We start from the raw sequence: 25,301 nt of genomic DNA on the forward strand, positions 1-25,301 counted from the left end.
TCTCTCTCTCTCTCTCTCTCTCTCTCTCTCTCTCTCTCTCTCTCTCTCTCTATATATATATATATATATATATATATATATATATTATATATATATCTATATCTATATCTATATCTATATCTATATATATATTATATATATATATATATATATATATATTATATAGTATATATATATATGGCGCATTAAAGTGTACTGCAGATTTTTGTTTATAATGAGGTTTGCTCTCCGTAATATATATAATATTTATATATTTATATATATGCGTATTATTGGTATTTAGGCATTATATTTATATATGTTCAGTGTTTCCTAATGATTCACAGTGGTCAACCATGCCTTTATGACAACTGTAAAAAAAATTTATATATTATATATATATATATATATATTTATATATATATTCTTTCAATTTATAGATAGATATACTTCTTAACTGAGGCAAGGAAAACCCGACCCCATTGCATATATAATGATAACTATTTTATTTATGTCTTAAGTTAACCAAATATCAGAACCCCATCCCCCCTTTTCCATATAGCTTTCTAATGAACCTCAAAGAGATTAAAAATATAATTTCTTTTCCTTTTTTTTCCCCTTGCCTTTCTTTGCTGTGGTGAGGGAAGGGAAGCTCGGGAAACCAGCGTCATTAGAGAGAGGAGAGAGAGAGAGAGATGAGAGAGAGAGAGATAGAGAGAGATAGAGGAGAGAGGGGGGGGGGGGGACATTATGCTAAGTTGCCCCTGAGGGGCTTTAGGTTTCTTTGAGGTTTGTGTTACTGAACTATCATTATGGTATTGGTTGAAAGTTGTGAGGAGATTCGTTGATTACCGAGAGAATTTTAGTTTACCATTGTTATCATTACTGTTATAGTTGTTTTTGTTGAATGGAATGTACAACACTAAGGAAAATTTGGTTTTATTTTCGAGAGAATAAACAGTTTGAGTAAAATTACTTTTATTTATTATTTTATTATTATTAATTATTATATTATTATTATTATATTATTATTATTATTAATTTTAATTTTATTATTATTTCATTGAATTACTTAATCGTTTACAATGCTTTAGGAAAGTTTGATTTTATTACCGGTAGTTTCAGTTGAATTATTATTATTATTATTATTATTATTATTATTATTTTTTTTTTTTTTTTTTGCTCTATTACAGTCCTCCAATTCGACTGGGTGGTATTTATAGTGTGGGGTTCCGGGTTGCATCCTGCCTCCTTAGGAGTCCATCACTTTTCTTACTATGTGCCCCGTTTCTAGGATCACACTCTTCTGCATGAGTCCTGGAGCTACTTCAGCCTCTAGTTTTTTTCCAGATTCCTTTTCAGGGATCTTGGGATCGTGCCTAGTGCTCCTATGATTATGGGTACGTTTTCCACTGGCATATCCCATATCCTTCTTATTTCTATTTTCAGGTCTTGATACTTAGCCATTTTTTCCCTTTCTTTCTCTTCAACTCTGGTGTCCCATGGTATTATTATTATTATTATTTATTATTGTTATTATTTATTTATTATTATTATTATTATTGTATTATTATGATAATAATAATAATACCATATAACATTACCTTATTATTTACAGTACTTCAGAAATTACAGTTACATATCAACCTGGTTACAGGAATCTTCATTGGAGAGCGGTTTACAAACGTCTTATAAATAATTCAAACATCTAATTATATTATTCTTTCTAACGTATTAATATTATATATATATATATATATATATATATATATATATATATATATATATTACATCTAAATTTTGAACTGTTCCCCTCCAAAGGAGATAGATCACTTTCTATTTCCACTTTCATTTACGGAGACAATGGTCAGGCGTGCCTCCAGCTGCTAATTATTCTTGCCGTCACTGCTATCTATTTACTCTTAAGGTCTGCTTACTCTTATGCTATAATGTCTTGTTTGCTCATTTGCTCGCTCTGATCTGGTGAACTTCCTTCTGCTTACTGGAATCTGATAAACTCCTTTCTTCACTGTTTTGTTTCTTAATTATACCTAAGAATTTTATCTGTTTTTTATTTACTTATCTGATTATATACTTAATTATTAATTTTGAAATGTGGTTCCAACGCTTGAGAAGTTATTAAGGCCACTTTTTTTTTTTTTTAAAGAGGGCGAATAGTTTGGAAGAAGGACAATTGAAATCATTCGATTCTGTTAAGGGGGGACTTGAGTTGCATGCGTATCATGAGCAGTAATGCTTGATGGAGCCTGGAACACACACACACACACACATATATATTATATATATATTATATATTATATATATATACGTATAATATTATATATATATATATATATATATATATATATATATACAGCATAAATTAATATATATAATAAATCTCTCTCTCTCTCTCTCTCTCATCTCTCTCTCTCTCTCTCTCTCTCTCTCTCTCTCTCTATATATATATATATATATATAGTATATATATATATATATATATATATATATATATATATATATATATATATATATATATTATATATATATAATATATATATATATATATATATATATATTTTATATATATATATATATAATATATATATATATATTATCTATAAACGTATATATATATATATATATATATAGGACAACTAAGGCTGATAAATAGGAAAATGGGGCTCTATGAAAATCTCTATTGAACTATATTTGTTTGCAATTTACCTCCCTGTGTTAAACCCCATTTTCTCCCCTTAATATTTGCTTAATACGAAAAACACACTAAAAATACACCCACAAGGGCAACTGTGTGAATACCTGATTAAGTGTTTTATTAAGTCCCCAGCTATCTGGCGTCGCAACTTTCAGGGTTGTGCGAGCGAATAATTGAGAGAGCTTACGCACCTGCGGTTTCCGGGAATTATGGTTGGTTGATGAGAGGGTGCAGTGCTACCATACAATTTCATAATTTTTTTTTCTCTCTCTTAATGTGATTCCGGTCTCTCTCTCTCTCTCTCTCTCTCTCTCTCTCTCTCTCTCTCTGTTATTATCTAATCTGTCTAATATAACAATATATTTCGTAATTATTTCTTCGTATCGTAAAATATTGTCTGATCAAACTTTCTCTCTCTCTCTCTCTCTCTCTCTCTCTCTCTCTCTCTCTCTCTCTCTCTCTCTCTCTCTCTCTCTAATATAACTTGATGCCTGAGTAATTATTTCTTCGTAGGGTAAAACACTGTCTGCTGAACTCTCTCTCTCTCTCTCTCTCTCTCTCTCTCTGTTATTATTTAATCTGTCTGATGTAACAACATATCTCATAATTATTTCTTCGTATTGTAAAATATTGTTAGATCAAAATTTCTCTCTCTCACTCTCTCTCTCATCTTGCTTACATATCTCGTAATTATTTCTTCGTAGTATGGTTGAATACTGTCGGATAAAGATTTCCCCTCTCTCTCTCTCCTCTCTCTCTCTCTCTCTCTCTCTCTCTCTCATATAACTTAATGTCTAGTAATTTATTTCCTTTGCGTATGGGTAAACAACTGTTCTGCTGCAACTCTCTCTCTCTTCCATCTCTCTCTCTCTTAACCTCGCCTCTCTCTCTCTCTCTCTCTCTCTCTAGCATATATATCTCGCAATTATTTCTTCGTGGTTTGGTAACATACTGTCTAATAAAGATTCTCTCTTTCTCTCGCTCTCTCGCTCTCTCTCTCTCTCTCTCTCTCAAATATTTACGAGCTATAAAAGGAAATCTTGAGACTACATATCTCGAAAGCGACCTTCTTGTTGATTGATCAATCTTGATTTATGTCTTTTTTTAAAATTTGTTCTTTTATTTTTGAATTTTTATTCTGCAAGTCATTCTCACGAGCGGTTTCGAAAAGGTTGCTCTCTCGGTCATGTAGATCACTGATGCTGCTCTCTCTCTCTCTCTCTCTCTCTCTCTCTCTCTCTCTCTCTCTCTCTCTCTATCTCTCTCTCGTGTGCGAGGCAATGACATGCTTTAAATTTATGGTTATTTTTTCTAGTTGGGTGAGTGTGTCTTATGTGACATGCCATTTTGTTTTAGTGCTGTGTGTTTTATTCATTTGTGAACTATACTCAGTTTTTTTTTCATCTGTCCATCCGCCTATGGTGTTTGTGTATGGTAACACTGCGTCCCGGTAAATAGTTACGCTGTGTGTAAGTGTTAGGTTAAATAAAAGGATATCTGGGTGTACATTTGCAACTGAAAAGTGTTTTAATAATTTACTGTATGCGAATTACACCGTTAACATTCGAAATAGGATATTATTATGATTGTTGAATGTGAGCTGAATGTAACTATCTAAAGACCGGGACGCAGTGTTACCATGCGAAAACACCACAGGCGGATGGACTGATGGAAAAAAACAGAGTATAGTGAATAAATGGAATGAATGAGTATGAGTGGGTTATTACATTCTTGAATCTTGTGTGTGTTACGCGTATGTGTTTCATATATAATATATGAATTATTATATATTATTATATTTAATATTATATATCTAATAGTATATATATTATTTATTATTTATATTATATATATTATAGTTTACATAATTATATTATATATTATATATATAAATATAATTATATTTATCTTATATATATATAGTACATATAAGATATATTTATTATTATATTATTTTATATTATATTATATGTAAATGTTACATAATATATTATATTATCTATATTATTAATTATTATTTATATATATAGTATACAACACATAATGGCCTAATAAATATACATATATAATTTATATACAATATATTCTATCATCTAGTATATCTATCTATATATAGCTATATATTATATATCTATTATATCTATTATCTATCTCTATATACTATATTATCTTTATATATCTATCTATTATAATTATGTTATAAATATCTATCTATAATATATATATATATATATATACTACATAGTCTATTGTATTGTAGAATTTTTTTTGTAGGATTCCTTATTCCTATCAAGCTTAACCCACGTATTTTTCAATACCGGTACTCCGTAATACCACACATCACAAGGACGTCCTTTCGTCAACGAAGTATTTCCTTCCTCTTTGGTAATTCATTCTTATAAACAAGCAGTGCAATGAGGGTTTCGTAACACTACCTTTTGTTTTTGGTTAGCGTCGTGGTTTCCAGCTTTGCATTTGCATCAAGGCACGTGTGCATTTTGAAAGTCTCTCTCTCTCTCTCTCTCTCTCTCTCTCTCTCTCTCTCTATATATATATATATATATATATATTATATATGTATGAATAATTGTCACATCAAACCGTGATTTATTTATATATCATTCGAGCTACAAATTACTTTAATATCTAAATTCACTCTACCTCGGAATCGATATATTTTCATATATGTACCGAAGGGGAAGTTTTTTAGTTGATAATAATTTCGTCCCCACATGGGATCGAACCACCGTCCAAGTGGAAGGGAACGAAATCAGGACGCAGTGACGCTATCAAGTCAGCTAACAGAGACGCTATAAGTTTATATCGATTCTGACCTTACAAATCACCCTCGAACTCGGTGTATTCGTAATTAGAATCGATATGAAACCCCGTCTACCATGTTAGCCAATTCGAGCGTTTGCCACACGTAGCCTTGTTATGAATAATTATCACATCAAACCGTGATTCATTTATATATCATTCGAGCTACAAATGTCCTTTAATATCTAAATTCACTCTACCTCGGAATTGATATATTTTCATATATGACTTGATAGCATCACTGGGTCCTGATTTCGTTCCCGTCCACTTGGACGGTGGTTCGATCCCATGTGGGGACGAAATTATTATCAACTAAAAAAATTCCCCTTCGGTACATATATGAAAATATATCAATTCCGATGTAGAGTGAATTTAGATATTAAAGGACTATTTGTAACTCGAATGAATATATATATAATATATATATATATATATATATATATATATATATATTTAATATACATACACATTTATATATACTTATGAATGTATATACTATATGTAATTATACACGCGCGCTCGCGCACACACACACACACACACACACACACACATATATATATATATATATATATATGTGTGTGTGTGTGTGTGTGTGTGTGTGTGTGTAGTATATATATATATATATATATATATATATATATATATATATACACACATTTATATATTCATAATGAATGTATATACTATGTGTATTATATACACATATATATATATATATCATATTCACACACACCCAAATAAAAGGAAAGGTATACTTGTCCTGCCAAACATAAATATAGATGAAGACGCGAGGACACTACAATATGGCTGTCCTATAACTTTCATTTTCATCTAATTCTTCCTTTTTATCTGTCGTACTTATCCAGATACAAATGCGGTTGAATATCTTTTGTTTTTGTGCTCTTCGCAACAGGAGCTGCAATGCTGGATGAGTAGAGAGAGAGAGAGAGAGAGAGAGAGAGAGAGAGAGAGAGAGAGAGATTGGATTTTGATGGTTAACAGACTATTGAATTCTTGCATCATATTAGATTATTTGCTTCTTTGCTTCTTTGCTTTTTATATATTATTATTATTATTATTATTATTATTATTATTATTATTATTATTATTATTATTATTATTATTATCGTAGATGTTACATTTTCTGTCAGTATCAACATAGTTATTAATATTTATCATGATTCGCATTATCATATTACTCGGAATTTCCTTTCGACGCACAATGCTCTCTCTCTCTCTCTCTCTCTCTCTCCTCTCGTCTCTCTCTCTCTCTCTCTCTCTCTCTCTCTCTCTCAGAGAAGTAAGTTTTTTTGTAGAAATTGCTACAAATTGATCTCTCTTGGAAATTAATCTTAGTGATCGCAAATATATATAGTATATATATATATAATAAATATATATATATATATAATATATATATATATATAATAATATCATTATATACAATATATATTATATATTCGACATTACTCAACTCCATTTTACTTTCATTAGCGCTTAAATAACTTAATGAACCACTACTGACAGTATAATGACACTCATTTATTCACTATCATTCACTACGAGTGTGTCTCGATTATACACGAGGATGACAATACACACTCACTTATCGGTACATACATACATACATACACACGTTCGCAGGATGAAAATACACACTGAAATCTCTCCATTTTTTTGTACTGACATACATACATGCATGCATACATCCGTTTATACATACTGATACACATATTCGTTGGGTGAAAATACATATTCACTCCTCAGTGTTCTTCCGAACTGACATAGATACATACATGCATACATTTTTAAGATTAAAATTCACATACAGTTCTCTCCGTTCGTTCGTACTGACATACATATATACATAGTACATACATTTGCAGGATGGATGAAAATTCGCATGTAAATTTCTCAGTTCTCTCATACATACATACATGCATACATTCTCAAGATTAAAATGCACATACAGTTCTCTCCGTTCATTCTTACGGACATACATACATACATACACACATACATACATTTGCTGGATGAAAATACGCAGGCAAATTTCTCTGTTCTTTTATACATGCATACATACATTTTCAGGATTAAAATGCACACTCAGTTATCTCCTTTATTTCTTACTTACATACATACATACATTCACATGTTCACACACACATACACACGCACATACGCGTACAAAGAAAATGGAGGTGCCTGCATTTGCTCAATGTTCATAAACGAGCGAAATTGGATTATTACATTTGATTGAATGACGCAGAGGTGAAAAAGTCTTGAGTGATTGCGTCACTGAAGATGAAAGTACTTACTGATAATACGATTATGCTTACTAGCTATGTTAGAGAGAAAGTGCTCTAGATTTAGAGAGAGAAAATTTACTGGTATTAGGGGAGGAATATATAGGCTTTCATTTTCTTCTGTTATGTCTGTTGTTTACATATAAGTATTTAGGGGACAATATCTCTTTCATTGGCTTCTTTAAGTGAAAGTTGTATCAGTTAAGATGTTATTGTGATATGAAATGGTCTGCAGTGTTGATTTATATCCTTTAAATATTGAGATGATTTCCCTCTTCTAATTGTATTAGTGTTGTTGCTATCAATGTTATCAAACGTATTTTTATACAGTATAATTTTTTTCTCCAGTTCTAATTGTATCTGTTGGAAACATTATATCATTCCCCTGAAACGGTCTGCAGTCTTTATTTGCATTCTTTAAAAATATAGATGATTTTCCTCATCCATTCTTATCAGTATTATTGCTATGAATTCTATCAAACTTATTTTTTATATTGTATCTTTATTTTCTTATGTGCTAATTGTTGGAAACGTTATCATTCCCCTTCCTTTTTTCCCCGAGCATTGTCTCATCGCCTGTGACAGTCCAAACATGCCACCCAATTTCCATTGTTGCATTTCTTATTGCCTTTATTTATGGTGACCTTTCGCGTCAACAGGTGGCAGCAGCATCTGTCTCTGCGGCGGCTGCGTCCCACTAAGTGCCAGCGACATGGTCGGGGCATACACGACACTGCCACCGGCCGTGGCTGCCACAGTGCCACGTCGGACAGTGTTAAGGGACTCTTGGATCAGGCACCAGCCTCCGGACTCTCCCGAACCTTCCTCTGCAGCCGCTTCTGCTGCCCCGTCGACGACGGCCTCTCTTCCTTCGTCTTCGCCGCCCCCTCCGATGACCCCGAGAACGCCCCCGAAGCCCCTGAAGCTGGGGGAACTGCGACAGAGATGGGACACCCCCAGACCGACGTCTGTAGTCTTGACGACCTACAGCCCGCCGAACACCTCGGAGGAGTTGCAGGGCATCAGCGGGAGGGTGTCGAAAGCCAAGGCCTTCTTCGAGTCCGGCCCCCTGCAGGAGCGGGAGGAGATCAAGACGAAGCCGCCCTTGCAACTTCCCTTCCAGCAAGACGAAACGCCCACCGATACGATCGTCAGCTACCGAGTGAAGAATCCCTTACGAATCTCGCCGACACCGAAGCCTAGGCGGCTGAGGAATACCATCAGCACCTTCCCGAAATGGGTCTCGGAGGACGACTCGAAAACGAAAGACCACGACGTCGCGGTCGCAGAAGAGGACGTCGTAACCGCGGCCGTATCGTCGTCGTCGCCTCCGACGACGGCGGCGGCTTCCGCAGAAGCGGATTCCTCTGGCATCGAGATAACGTGCGTCAAACCGTCTTACTACCGAAGGCGGTACGGCACAGTGACGGGTCTCATCATAGATCGGACGGACATAGAGGACGTCCTTCGGAAGAGGCTGGCAGAGGACCGTAACTTGTACGGCGAAGGCGCGGCAAGCGTTGCGGTTCGAAGTGGACATTCTTATGGCCCCGTTGATGATGATGATGACTTTGACGGTGGTGGTCAAGATGATGAGGTCGGTGATGGTGATGCGAATTTTGTTTGTGGTGGAGGGGGAGAAGAAGGAGGAGGAGGAGGAAGTGGTGGAGTTAGTGGCGACGATTACTCCCTCAGCGACGCCGATTCGCAAACGGCGACGGTCATAGCGGCTGTTGATTTTGACTGCGGGACCGGTACTAGCAGCAGCAACAGCAACAGCAACAGCAGGAACAGCAGCAGCAGCGACGATGATGAGATTCACACAGCAAGGAGAGTAGCTGTGGTGGTCTCGGCGGGCGAGAGCTCCACCAGCCAGGAGCAAGAAGAGCAAGAAGAAGAAGAACAGCACCGCCAGGACTCGGTTAGTTGGGGCCGGGACGCCGCGTGGAACAGACATACCTGTACCTCTCCATCCCAAGGCCCCTTTCCCTCGTGCCGCCGCCGTTGGGACTACACACAGACGTCGTACGCGAATACTTCTACGTTCTCCTGCGGCTGGGGCGTCGTCTCCTCCTCCTCGTCTTCTGCTGCTGCTGTCGCTGCCGAAGAGGAGGCAGAAGGAACACACAGTGAGTGCCAGGGTAGTAGTGCCTCGGAGGGCCATGCCTCGCCTTCGTCGGCGGCGTCGTCGAAGGCTATGATCGTCCTACCGCAAGAGGATGCTGCCGGGAAGGTGCAGGCGGCTGCTGCAGCTACAGCTACAGCCGCCCCGAGGGTGGTAGCCGCCTGCATCAAGTCCTACCACGACATCCCGGAGGAGCTCTTCAACAGCTTGCAGGAGAGCTCGGTCGACCCGCAATCACCGTCGTCATCGTCACCCTCACCCCCTCCGCCCCCACCTCCTTCGTCGCCTCCTCCCTCAGGCAAAAATGCCAGCAGTAGTAGTAGCACGTCGCTGGTCCCTACCCCCGCGCCCCGGGGCAGCGAGTGGAAGACCATGCAGGAAGCCCGGAAGGCCCTGCTCATGGGCGAAGTGAGCGATGCAGACACCGAAGAAGAGGAAGAGGTGGGCAGCGAGGTTGAATTGGGCGGCGTCGCCTCCACCAGCGACTACCACACCAGCGAAGGTCGTGGGTCGTCGCTCTCAGGAGCTAGCGACGACCACCATAGGCATGACGGCGGCCATGACAGCCACCAACCCAATCAGGCCAAGAACGACCATGTTTATTACTACAACAACAACAACAGCTACCATACAGACTCTAAAGGTAAGTTAATGTGCAGCCATTCTTTTTCGCGCTGGGACAGGATAGGGTTAAGGGGTGGGAGGGAGGGAGGGGGAAGGGAGAAGACGGATGCTAGGGGGTAGGGGGAAGAAGTGGGGGCAAAGGACATCTTTTATTGCCAGTGATTTTCTAAAGGGGAGCAATTATGTCCTTCAGTCTGCTTTCATTGTCAGTACTTCAATTGTGGTTTTAGGAGGGTCCTCTCTCTCTCTCTCTCTCTCTCTCTCTCTCTCTCTCTCTCTCTCTCTCTCTCTCCATTCCGTCGTGGAAAACGGAGTATGAATGAAAGTCGGAGATGCGTTCTGGCATCATCTTGAATTGTTGGGAGAAATGAGAAGTTACTTTGATGGGCATTTTGTTATGATTAATCTTTTTTATACCCATTAAGTTCCCTTTAGAATAGTAATTAAGATAGTATCGGAACTTCCCAAGTTCAAGCGAAGGTGTAATACGTTACTACACTAATACTGTTCTCCTTGCATTGTAATACATTCTTATCTGTTTGTTATTTTATTTTATTTTATTTTATTTATTTAAAAAAAAAAAATTTTTTTAAGGGTCTCTTTCTGTTTCACCCTTTACTTTGTCATACTTTTTCCTGATGAACACCGTATTCTTTGGAAGCATGAATTTGAAGTCAGTGGCACCTGTGGGCCTCGTCCATGTGAATAGGTTTCGTCTTCTGAATAATAATAATAATAATTGATTTAGGCTAGTTTAGCTTAAGCTTTTGGGTTCCACGAAAGTTTTAAGCAAGAGCCTGTGCTTATTTTCTCCCAGATTAAGTCTTCTGTAGAATATGAATTTATGAATCGTATTTAGACGTTTACTATTCAAGTCTTTTATTAAGATGTATAAAAAGTGTATAGAGTAATTATAATTGATTAATGAACCGTATTTGGAATGTTCTACTCACCTCTTTTCATTAGATGTTATCAAAATCTCTAGAACAACACTCCGTAGGAGCGCAGTGCGCTCAGTGCACCTCATTCGGTGCAATGCAGGCATTACTTAAGGTTCTTTGCAGCGTCCCTTCGGCCCCTAGCTGCAACTTCTTTCATTCCTTTTACTGTACCTCCGTTCATATTCTTTCTTCAGTCTTATTGTCCACCCTCTCCTAACTATTGTTTCATAGTGCAACTGCATCGAGGTTTTCCTCCTGTAACATCTTTCAAACCTTTTACTGTCAATTTTCGTTTCGGCGCTGAATGTCCTTAGTTGCCCCAGTGCTTGGCATAATGCCAAAAAATCGACGTAGATGAAATCTACAACAACAAGGGCTCAAACAGAGACGCCCCCAGAAAACGAAAGTGGAATGTCGAGCTTAAATTGTCAGCTCATCTGATCAACTTCGCTTGGAGACCGAACCGCCCAGGACCCCCTGGAACCTCCTACGTAAACCTTCTTGAAGAAGAGCAGCATTTGTATCAAAACAAAACCGGTCCACTTGGATTCCGAATCTAATAATAGCGTTGGATTCTACTTCTGAAGGTTCAGTAGCCTTTTGATTGTGCAGTCTAAAGGATTCGATCTTTGTTTTTTAATGGATTCGATCTTTTCTTTTAAGAATTCGTCTTTGTTTTTTAATGGATTCGATCTTTTTTTTTAAGAATTCGTCTTTGTTTTTTAATGGATTCGATATTTTTTTTAAGAATTCGTCTTTGTTTTTTAATGGATTCGATATTTTTTTTAAGAATTCGTCGTTGTTTTTTAATGGATTCGATTTTTTTAAAGAATTCATCTTTGTTTTTTAATGGAATCGAGCTTTTTTTTTTCCCCAGGGATGATCACCTATGAATGTTAAGCGTCGTTGGTACATAGGCTCTCTTCACATATGTACTTATACTTTTATTATTATTACTATTATTATTATTAGTTCTATTATTATTATTATTATTATTATTATTATTATTTTATTATTATGATGTAATAAAAGTTCACAATTATACAGTAAACTGTATTACTATGTAAAATATAGTTTGCAATATTATTGTGGAATTTTTTTTTTTATTACACAAATTGTTTTTCTCGAGTTTGTGAATTTCTTAGCACTATTATTATTATTATTATTATTATTATTATTATTATTATTATTATTATTATTATTATTATGGGTTAGAATAGCAGTGAGTTACAATGGGGCTTGAAAAGTAAATTGGAGTGAGTGAAGGACCATGCAGTGTTAAGTACTACTGATGATAGTTCAGAAACGCGATCGCCGTGAGAGAGAGAGAGAGAGAGAGAGAGAGAGAGAGAGAGAGAGATACACCAGACGAACTGTCTCACTCCAAGAGAGAGAAAGAGAGATAATGGGAGATAGATGAATATCGCCTAAATAATTTCCACTCCAGAGAGAGAGAGAGAGAGAGAGAGAGAGAGAGATCAGAATCAGAATCAGGCAGACTCGCAGGAAGAGAAGACTTCTGGGAAAGTGGATCAGTAAACCCGAAGCGCTCAGCACGGGCAGCTTCCAAAACATTTGAAGGTCAGTCCTCCCTTATACTCTCGGGTTTTGAAAAAAAAAAAAACTTGAGGATGATTGTTGTTGGACGTTCTTGGCATTGTTTCTTAAGCGATGTCAGCAAAAAAAAAAAAACTGTTGCAAGAGTTTTCCGGGGTTGTGGCGATGTCGAGTGGACACGCGCGCACGCGTAGGCACATACAAACATACACATACATGGCATACACACACAAACACGTTTATGTATATGTACGGGCGAGTGTATTTGCACCCTCTAATATCTTGCCTTTCTCGAAGCACTCTTGAACAAATAAAACTCACAAGAGGCACTTAATGTTCCCACGGCAATGTCTGAATGTCTGACCAGCCTTGATATTTAATGAATGAAAATTATTATTATTATTATTATTAATATAATTATATTAAGGACGAGAATATCGCAGATCTGGTGTCGCCAAATTGTCTTTAACCGTGGGAAATTGCTGACGTCATGCTATTGTTACGGGGCCATTTTTAGGAAGCGTGTGATTTTATGATATATGATTTTATATATATATATATATATTATATATATATATATATATATATATATTATATATATATTGTGTGTATGTAGAGAGAAAATATGTATGCAGATTGCGTTGTAAATTATTGACTACCAGTTGCAAACTATGTGCATATAGTATAACGTTTATATTATTGCAATAAAAATGTTCATGAGGTGAGGATTCATGTTAATGTAGTTATTTATTTGTGTAGTTATTTAGTTAATAACTTCCTTAATAAGTTTGTAAATCTAGAGACTTTCATCCTCCGGTAAATACCTGCTCATTTCTCTGGGCTTGGGGATTTACCGAAAGCGTAATCTCCTATGGTCGAGTGGAGACCGACTGACATCGCCTTCGTTATTATATTTGCCATGGAAAGTTGTATATTTCCGATGGCTGGCTGGGTGTGTATGTGTTTGTGAGCGTGAGTTTGTGTGTGTGTGTGTGTGTGTGTGTATGCGCCTCTTGGATACAAGTTTTATTCGTAGAGAACGAACAACAGATGGAATAGAGAGGCATTTCAACCGAGCATTGATTTTCCTCTTGTAGGTATTAGCTTTCTCTGATTGTTCACGCGTTTCTGTTTGTTGTTAAACTTTGACGGGGGTGTGGGCGGGGCCGGGGTTTGAAATTGATGTATGATGTATTTAATTTAGAGTCGGTGCAATGAAAGTTTTGTTTGTCAATTGGACTTTGGTCTTTGTTGTGCGTTATTTATTTTCCTTTCATTTTTTATATAAAATATTTTTTCTTTGTTTCTTATGGATGATTTCCTTTCTTCATTTAGTTTACTTTTATATATATACCGAAAATCGAAACGAAAATCTATTATGAAATTTTTGAAATTACTTTAAAAAAAAAGAAGTGTGTGTGAATGCTTTGGTTTCTTAAAATAAAAGAGATTGCATTTACGTTTGATGAAACCAGATTCAAAATACCCTTCATTAGAGTACTATCACTACCGCTGCTACTACTAATACTACTACTGTCGCAAATCACGGCAACAACAGACATAAATTATTTGAAACTTTATGAATAATACATTCGTTGAATTGGGGTCTGGAAGGGAAAATAGGGCACTAAATCCAAAAGATTTCAAAAGATATTAATTTAGCACTTTATATATAATATATTAATTTAAATGGCAAGGGACACAAAAATTAAAAGTTAGAAAAGGTTTTAATTTAACTATATATATATTTTTATTTATATATATAGATATCTTATATATATATATAATAGATATATATATATATATATATATGTGTGTGTGTGTGTGTGTGTAAAAGTTTGATTAGGAACTGGACGCGATAATTAAGGCGCAAATTCCAAAAGGTTGTAAAAGATATTAATTTTAACACTTTACATGTATGTTCGTTTTAATTAGGAACGGGACGCGAAAATTATTTCTTTCCAAAAAGGTTTAAAAGAAAGTAGAAACCTTTTTTTTCTCACCGGAAGAGGTCACCGAGTAAGCCTGGGAACTTCACGCCTTTTCTCTCTCTCTCTCTCTCTCTCTCTCTCTCTCTCTCTCTCTCTCTGACCAGTCCATCTCCCATTTTCTGCTCTCCTCTGGAAAGTAGGCCGTGACATTTAGATTTATCTACGTGATAGGAGGAGGAAGAGATTAGCGCGTACGCACGCACACGACACCACACACACCCACCCACCCACCCACCCACCCACCCACCCACCCCACACACACACACACACACATATATATATATATATATATATATATATATATATAGTATATGAATAAAGTTCAGCTAATAATTGCTTTATTATCATATTTTTGTTTTACGTCATGCCGTAATTGTATCACTCTCCTCTCAACTAATGAACCAGCGTTCGATCCCCGGAGCGGTTGAGGAAATAGCCAATTTCTCTATGCAGTGTGCAGTGAGTGACCTAAAGACTTGAATTTATGTACGTGGTTGGTAGTCGACTGTTATGGGTCGCAGTTGCGGTGGAGAGAGAAAATAAGAAAAGTGAGTGATCTAAGATTGGTCAGAAATGGAAACCACCTCATAATTCATAACAACAGGAAAGCCTCGATGAGGTAATCCTCACCCGACAGAGGAGGCCAGAATAAGAGGTTATCTCGAATTGTCGCCCGCATATCTGCTACCCAAACTCCTCCTTGTCTTTCTACGGGTTCCTACAAATTCCTTTCTCTTCTTAAACCCATTTTTATCTCCTTTCTTTCTTCTTTCTTTCTCCTTCTCCATCAGGCATTGTCCGTTCCCTTAATGCTTTTGTAGTAGTCTTTTGTTCTTGTCCCTTTTGTCACGGTGGTTGGTTGACCTCGTCTTTTCTTTCAAATAACCCTGTCCTCCCCCCCCACCCCCCCAACCCCCCTCTTCTCCTCCTCCCCCCTTTCCCTACACCGTTCCGTCTTCTTTCCTCACCGCCTGGGACTTTTCCCTCACTTACGATGTTGTCCTTTCTCTCCCGTTACTTGGTGTTGCTCATACCCTGAGGAACACATTTTCCCCTTCCACACTTGATCAAGGCTCTCTCTCTCTCTCTCTCTCTCTCTCTCTCTCTCTCTCATTTACCCCTTGATGCACCTTTTTCCTTTTTACCTCAGATCAAGGCCCTCTCTCTCTCTCTCTCTCTCTCTCTCTCTCTCTCTCTCTCTCTCTCTCTCAATTACCCCAGATGCACCTTTTTCCTTTCTAGCTCAGATCAAGGCTCTCTCTCTCTCTCTCTCTCTCTCATTCGATTTGCGTAATCATGATACGATTCCCTTGACAGGCACAATAAGCATATTACGAGATGTTGTGCAGGGGAGGAATTTTAGGAAATGAGGTATTATCCCTCAGCCTGGGTTATTATATTGGCAAACTCCCCCTGTGGCATTGTTTAGAATTTCCCGGCAGTGTATTGTAAATCCGCATTTCTAATCATTATTTTAGCATTAAAGTATTGGAACTGGTTAACGCTTGAGGTTCCAATCTTGTAAGCAGTTACCACCAGTCTAACCAAGGCCAAAGGCTCGTAGTTCGTAGAGTTTGAGCTCTTCGACGTTGTAAACGTTTTAGGAACTTGTCATTTTGGGTGAAAAAGTTAGGTATATCTTACTTTAACCAGACCACTGAGCTTATTAACAGCTCTCCTAGGGCTGGCCAGAAGGATTATATATTTTTTTACGTGGCTAGAACCCAATTGGTTACCAAGCAACGGGACCTACAGATTATTGTGGGATCCGAACCACATTATATCGAGAAATGAATTTCTAATCACCAGAAATAAATTCCTCTGATTCCGCGTATTACAGGGGCAAGAAGGAAGCTTAATGTGCTAACATTACTAACACACTCCCAGTTCTGATCTATTAGGGCAATTATGATTGAACTTAGCACAGCTATGTATTTATCTCTGACCTTAAATTTTCTTGTTAGGGTCGTTATCGAATGGCAAAGAAATCTTATCGATTTTGGCTCATTTTTGGAAAAGTAGTAGTGCGGATATCCTCGCGATAACGAAAGAGATAAGGTTGGAGCTGTTGAGTAGAACTACTTGGGAAATATACTATGTACTGTACCATTAACTGAAGGGGTAACAAAATGGAGAGGTGGGTAGGAGTAGTATAGAGGTGAGGGTACATTTCAAGATCGGAGCAGAATATTTTTAGATGGTTAGGTAGTGTGGAAAGGATGGAGGATAATATGTTGGTTTTATAAAGAAAGGGTCTTATTATTCAGGGAGGACTCTTGTGCTCCTTGGATATTATATATATATATTATATATATATATCTATATATTATCTATATATATATAGTATATATATATATATATATATTAATACATATGCTGTATGACTTTTTATAAATGGTTTTTGCTGATACCTACTTACTGTCCTAATGGAATTCCTTTCTCTCTCTCTCTCTCTCTCTCTCTCTCTCTCTCTCTCTCTCTCTCTCTCTCTCTCTAAAACGCTGCTGACAACACGAACAGATACACACATATATACGTTAGATTTATATATGAGCTCAATTCAAACCATGTGTAATGATGTAAAGAGATAACATAGAATTAGGGTTGAGTACGGTATGGTACATTCTGCGATAGAACATCTTAGCCTTTAATCGTTAAGCACCGAAAGAAGGATACATTAAATCTATATAAACATAGTACTTTATTATGGAAGAACAAAGACAAAATATGAAAAAGCTGTTTTTATTTTATTTTATTTTTTTACGCGTTTATATCCGACCCCCAAACATTTGAAGTGGATCATGTTTAAAACAAGGAGACACTCCTCGATAAAGGTGAGATCACTGCATCCGAGTAGTCTCTCTCTCTCTCTCTCTCTCTCTCTCTCTCTCTCTCTCTCCCCACTTGTGAGAGCGAAAGGTTAAAGGGTGGAATTGAGTGTCGAGTCTAGTGGGAAATACCTTGAGAAATTAAGTTCACTTGGTCAGAGGACTTGAGAGTTTCCTAGAAAAAGCTGCTGAAGTCTCTCTCTCTCTCTCTCTCTCTCTCTCTCTCTCTCTCTCTCTCTCTCATTCACTAGCACAACGAGAAAATGAGTGTATAGTCTAAGGCTACCTGCAGCATCGTTTTCTTTGTAATACTATTATACTACATATTTGGAGCCAAGTATTTGTCATGTACCCGTTTCCAGATCTGGATTAAATTGTTATTGAAAATTGCAACAAGCTTTCGCAGTCAAGCATTGGCAACAATGGGTTAAAATGAGACCCGAAAGCAAGTAAAAGAAAGTAGCAGAAAGAATCGTATTATACACGAACTCTCCAAGACGAAAAGCTCCCGTATGACGTCACCCGTCTCTCGGTATGTAAACAAACCTCGATTGCCTCCTAAAATATCGACCGAGTATAATTGTAACATAGGCTGACGCACTTGAGGGGAACTCTGTTTGTATAAACCTCATGGCGCCTTTGAAGTTGTTGTTTGGAGTTGAATGACGATTGGCTTTCGAAAGTGTAGTTTAGAAGACTAAACAGAAGGATTTTCATGTTGGACAAATGTGTTGAAATGAGGTACCTCCAGTAGAACTAAACGAGTTTGTTGAATCAATCAATAAACGGTCGAATTATTTAGAGGGTAAGTTAGTTGAATCAATCAATAAACTGTAGATTTATTTAGAGATTGCATAACCTGATTCAAGCATTGGGGTACCCTTATTTCTCTGGTTTGAGTTCTCTCGACACGGAGTTGTATTCATTGTAGTATGATGAATAGTAAGGATGGATAACAGGGCAATAGTATTCATCATTGAATCATAATGTCTGTAGGTTTCATTGGGCTAATAAGGTCAAGTTATCTCTCTCTCTCTCTCATTTCGTCGCAGTTTGTTGCTGTATGATCTCCTTGGTCGCATCTTGTCACATGAGTGATGATTCTCAAGGTAACATTGGACTTTAAGAATGACGCGTTAAACTCACACACACACACACACACACACACAAACTGGGGTGCTGGAACGCAGAAGCAGGTGGTGGAAGGTAACCTTCGGGTATTTTTTTTTTTTTTTTTTTTTGCAACTTTGTTTTTTATTTTTATTTTTATTTTGATTGTTCTATATATCTTTGTTCGAAGGCCGATTGAAGACATTTTTACATTTTTGTTTTGTCATAATTTAGAATTGTTAGTCAAATTGGTCTCTCTTCTCATCTCTCTCTCTCTCTCTTCTCTCTCTCTCTCTCTCTCTCTCTCTCTCTCTCTCTCTCTCATTTATGATGTTCCATTTTTTACTTTTTATTCGTGTACTTACTGGCTCACATTGGCGATGCCATATATATATATATATATATATATATATATATATATATATATATATATATATATATACTATATATATATATATATAGTTATGTATGAATGCATGGATACACTGTCTCTGTGTCCGTCGTCTTTAATAATGTTTTCTAGATGTATACACACCATGTACACTATGTAGACGCCTGCGTTCATAGACCAAACCGATCTCTTTGCACGCGGACATACAAATCATTATATAAGTATGCAATCTCGTTCTTCTGGTATGTCCTGGGTGGGGAAAGATGTCATCATTCCTGAAGTATTTCCTAAACTGATAAAAATAAAAATTATAGGTTTTTGTACTTTCTGAGACCACTTGAAATACTTTGCTCGTAAGAAAACCGGAAATACTATATAATATGTGTGTGTGCATTTATGTATATATATACATACAAAAATGTGTATATCTGTATATCAATATATTTATATGTATATATATAGTATATATATATATATATTATATATATATATATATATATATATATATATATATATATAATTTACTTTCTTGTGTCTGCTATTTTACATTAAACGGAAAGGAAAAAAGGAAAACAAGATTAAATTCATGACTTCTTTGGAGCCGCTGCTGAAGAACCCAACAAAACCGGATATGCAAATGAGACGAAGGATTTAATTTTATTACATGAACAAATCGTCGGGTCTTCTGACTCGCAGGAGATCTTAAGAAAAAAAATTATCGGAAAAAATAGTGTAGCTTTTTATGATTAAAAAAATTACTATTATCTAGATACCTACATTAGTTGTTGATGAAACCAAGGATTGAAAATATCTCTATTTTGCTTCGTGGGAATCATGAATAGACTTTTCTTTAATGTTTAAACGCAAATCACAGTTCTGTTCTTGATACCTACAGCAGTTCTTAAAGAATTCAATGAATAAAAAGAACTAAACAAATAATTCTAGCTTTAATGCCTACATCAATTCTTGAAGAACACAAGGAATAAAATGAACGATATTTTGCTTCGTAAAAGAGGAATATATTTTTGATATAGAAAAGAATAACAATTCTATTCTTAATACACCAGTTCTTGAAGACCCCAAGGAATAAGAAGAACGTTATCTTCCTTCGTATAGCAAGAATAGATTCTTAATGTCTAAGAAGTATGACCATTCTATTCTTAGTACCTAAAGCCAATACTTGACGAACGTAAAGAATATAAACAACAACATTCACCTTCCTGTGGCGCAAACAACTAAAAAAATAAATAAATAAAAGACAAACCACTCGGCAAAAACCAATTCTTGACGAACGTAAGGAATGTAAACAACAACATTCACCTTCCTTTGGTGCAAACAAGCAAACAGAAACAAAAAAAGACAGACCACTCAGCAAACCACTCCCAACATGTCTGGTTCGCAAATTAGCATGTTTGTTTATGGCACTGTGCCTTGTGACGTCACAGAGCTGAGGCAAATTACATAGAGTTGTCAACCGGGTATTAATTGTTTTCGGTCTGCACGACGACCGTGTTTGCACGTCTTTGTTTACGCACGTCCTGCACGACAGCTGTGTGTGAGTTTGGTCGTGCTTTGTATCGTATAACCTTTTGAGGATGCCGTGTAGTTATAGTTCATTAGTTAGGTTGTAATTATTATAATTAAATATTATAAGTCGTATTACTTTGTCTCCGGAGTGGGGTTTAGTGCCGAGTGCCGTCAGTGGACCTTGCGCGGTGCACTGTAGGCATTTACTTAATTAAGGGTCTTTGCAGCGTCATTTCTGGGGCCCCAGCAGCAACCCCTCGCATTCATTTGACTGTACCTCCGTTCATATTCTCTTTTCTTCCATCTTTCTAACAATTGCTTCATAAAGGTTTTCCTCCTGTTACATCTTACTGTCAATTTCTTTTTCAGCGCTGAATGACCTCATAGGTCCCAGCGCTTCGCCTTTGGCCTATATTCTATGTTCTTTATTCTCTTGATATATTGCTTGCTTAACGTTTATCGTCAATACATGGGAGGTCTTTGCTAAGATCTGGGGTGATGACTTTGTCTTATATAGAGACACTTGGATGCCTCTATGTTTGGAAAGTATGAAAAAGTGCATTAGACGGAATTTGTGACGACTGTCATGGACTTTGTTCATATTTGGTGTCATTGCTTGTTCATGTAGTGTTGATATGTGGTTCTCACAACGTGAAATAACTGTAATTGCCGGCGCACTACATAAAAGGTCATATATATATATTATATATATATATATATATATATATATATATATCTATATTATATATATTATATGATTATTATATTATATATATTATATATTATTATATATATTATTATATATATATGTGCATACATGTATACATATAAATGATATTCAGTAAAAAAACATTACAAAATTAAGCCATTTTCTTTCTCCAAAAACTCATATATCATTCAAAACTGAAAAAACTATATCATGTCCCCTAAACCCCCTTTCAATCCTCCTGCTATAACCCCCAAAAAACGAAAACCATCCCTGATAGACTTAACTCGAAAAAAAGGACCGAAACTTAAAAAAAAAAAACGAAAACCATTCCAGATAGACTTAACCAGAAAAAAAGGAACGATATCGTTTATTACAGAAACTCATTATCTCGAAAAAAAGGTGTCAAATGACCCGGAGGTCTGACAAGACACCTGGCAGGTGTGTGTGTGTGTGCGTCGTTAATTAATGCCGTTGCGTCCTTGAAACGCGAATGATTGACACGAGGTGTTGGTTGATAGGTGCGCATTGTCATCTTCGCTGTAATTGGAACGAGGGTGAGGAGGAAGTGGACTGATTATTTTTTGGTTCTCTGTCTTTTCTATTCGTCTGTTTCGTTTGTCAGTCTGTCTGTCGTATTTTGCTGTTCGTGAGTTTATTTCTGTTGATATCCTGAGTTTGTTCATTGCAATATGTTTTTTTAATGTATTTGTACACATTCTGATTCACCGATAATTGCAATATGTTTTTTTTTCAGTGTATTTGTACACATTTTGATTCAGTGAGGTGCATATTCTAGTTTGTGTCCGAAGGTAGTGCTTTAAAAATAAATTATTTTCTTGGCCTTCATATGCACAAATCATATTATATATATATATATATATATATATATATATATATATATATATATAATATATATATATTATATATATATATATATATGTATATTATATATATATATATGTATATATATATATATATATATATATGTATATCTAATAAAAGGAGCCCATAAAAACACCAAAATAGAGAAAAGTACTATATTTCAGAGACTGCTGTCTCCCTCTTCAGGTAGATGAATGAGAAAAGTTCACAGAAAAGGTGGTATTTATACCAAGAGGTCCATCCACAAACAAGCCATTTTAAGTCACCCCCGCTGATAATCTTCCTCTCCAATCTTCTTAAGGGTTGGTTGAATGAAGACGTTGTCGATCGTCCGAAATCCATCCTCCTTTTGAGATGTTCATTACCTGCCTCTCTTTTTATTAAGGCCGATTCCATCATTTGACTCTTGTACGGCAGTTGCTGCTATAAATTACACGTGACAAATTCCAGTTTATTCTATGGTTATGTTCATTTATATGGTTGAAAATAGCCGAGTTCTGTTGTCCATACCTAACTGACCGGTTTTGTGTGTATTAATCTCTGGGGAAGGAAGATTTACCTGTAAATCCGATGTAAGATTGGTCACAGTCCTGGCATGGGATTTCGTATACCCCAGAGTCCTTTGGAGATGTCTTTTGTTGGACGTTAATCAGGGATTTGGCTAAGGTGTTTGGGTAAGTAAATACAAAAGGGTTCGATTTTCCGAGGGGGTTGGTTATTCTCTTAATCGTGTCCAGGTGGGGCGGGAATTATTATTTTATTGTTGGGTGTATCTCTGGTCTTGTCTTTAGGGGGTCGGTAGAAAATTACGTTAGCTTTGTGAATTGCTTTCTCAATTATATGGTCAGGATATTTTTTTTAAAGACGAAAGTTGCTTGCGAATTAGTTCAAATTCTTTTTCCAGGAATTCTGGGGAACAAATTCGTAAGGCTCTTAGAACAAGTTACTAGCTACACCTATTTTGATAGAAATGTCATGATAGCTAAAGTAGTGAATGTATGAAAGTGAGAACGTTGTTTTCTGTATATGGTAAATTTGTTATTCTGTCGTATCTCTGATTATTAAAACATCAAGAAAAGAATTTTTGTTGTCTGTTTCCCATTCAACTTTAAATTTGATGCTGGCACTAATGTGTTTAATTTCGAGAGGAATTCATTGAAATTGCCCCACCTATTATCCCAAAATGTTAGGATATCATCCACGTATCTCATCCACAGCATGTTTTTTGGGTTTTATTGCATTTATTACTGTAGTTTCAAAGTATTCCATGTACAGATTGGCTAGAACAGGACTTAAAGGACTACCCATACTACACCCGAATTTTTGCTTGTAGAATGATTCCCCGAATGAAAATACGTTATTAGATGCACATAATTCAACTAGCTTTATTATTTTGTCAAGCGCCAATGGGAAATGATCTGAATAGGGGGTATAATTTTACCCTTAAAAACTGAAGAAACGTCCTGTACTGGTACTTTAGTGAACAAGGAATCTACATCAAGGCTTAAAAGTTTTATGTTGTGAAGTGGTATATGTGCTTCTCTGAATTTGTGACAAAAATCTTCCGAATGTTTAATGTGACTGGGAGAAAAAGTGCCTAAAAAAGGGGAAAGGAGGCCAGCTAACCATTTCAGAAATTTTGTAATTGAAAGCACCGGCACATGAAACGATGGGTCTGAATGGAAGATTGTCTTTGTGAGTTTTGGGAAGGCCATAAAAATAGGGTAATTTAGGATTAATTACTTTAAATTTCTCTAATAGTTCAATACTCTTTTTGTCTTTGCCAATTAATCTTACTTTCCGAAAAAAATTCTGTGGGAATGTTTTGGAGGGGATTTTTTCGTCAGTTTTCGTATGTGTTTGTGTCGCTAAGGAGCTGGTTGATTTTGTCAAGGTAGAAGTCTTTGTCCATTATTACGATTTTGCCGTCTTTGTCGGATCTACTTATTATAACATCTAACTTTTTTAGCGAGTGGATGGCTATCATGAATCTGCGGGGAACAGGATATTTCTTATGTAAGTCAGTTAAAGCATTTAGTAACACTCCTTTAAACATATCTCTTCACGGTTGTAGTTTTTGTCAGATATGAATTTATCAAAAGCCACTATGAAGTCTAGGTTGTTTTTGCGGTCTGGCATAAGGGCAAAGGATAAGCCTAAATTTAAAACTAATTTTCTACCGACCCCCTAAAGACAAGACCAGAGATACACCCAACAATAAAATAATAATTCCCCACCTGGACACGATTAAGAGAATAACCAACCCCCTCGGAAAATCGAACCCTTTTGTATTTACTTACCCAAACACCTTAGCCAAATCCCTGATTAACGTCCAACAAAAGACATCTCCAAAGGACTCTGGGGTATACGAAATCCCATGCCAGGACTGTGACCAATCTTACATCGGATTTACAGGTAAATCCCTTCCCCAGAGATTAATACAACACAAACGGTCAGTTTAGGTATGGACAACAGAACTCGGCTATTTTCAACCATATAAATGAACATAACCATAGAATAAACTGGAATTTGTCACGTGTAATTTATAGCAGCAACTGCCGGTACAAGAGTCAAATGATGGAATCGGCCTTAATAAAGAGCGGCAGGTATGAACATCTCAAAAGGAGGATGGATTTCGGACACGATCGACAACGTCTTCATTCAACCAACCCTTAAGAAGATTAGAGGAAGATTATCAGCGGGGGTGACTTAAAATGGCTTGTTTGTGGATTGGACCTCTTGGTATAAAATACCACCTTTTTCTGTGAACTTTTCTCAATTCATCTACCTGC

General features: G+C 36.4%; 1 protein-coding gene across 2 annotated transcripts in view; it reads left to right on the top strand.

Moving 5' to 3' along the window:
* The window catches only part of LOC135207538 (uncharacterized), a 202,882-nt gene that overhangs the window by 12,110 nt on the left and 165,471 nt on the right, over positions 1-25,301 (top strand). For both annotated transcript variants that reach the window (XM_064239359.1, XM_064239360.1), the window contains exon 4: positions 8,484-10,592. In XM_064239359.1, coding sequence (XP_064095429.1) covers positions 8,537-10,592 — 2,056 coding nt within the window. In that variant the 5' untranslated portion in view covers positions 8,484-8,536. The remainder of the gene's footprint in view (positions 1-8,483; positions 10,593-25,301) is intronic.

Source organism: Macrobrachium nipponense, chromosome 32 (assembly GCF_015104395.2).
Source record: "Macrobrachium nipponense isolate FS-2020 chromosome 32, ASM1510439v2, whole genome shotgun sequence".
Classification (NCBI taxonomy): Eukaryota; Metazoa; Arthropoda; class Malacostraca; order Decapoda; family Palaemonidae; genus Macrobrachium; species Macrobrachium nipponense.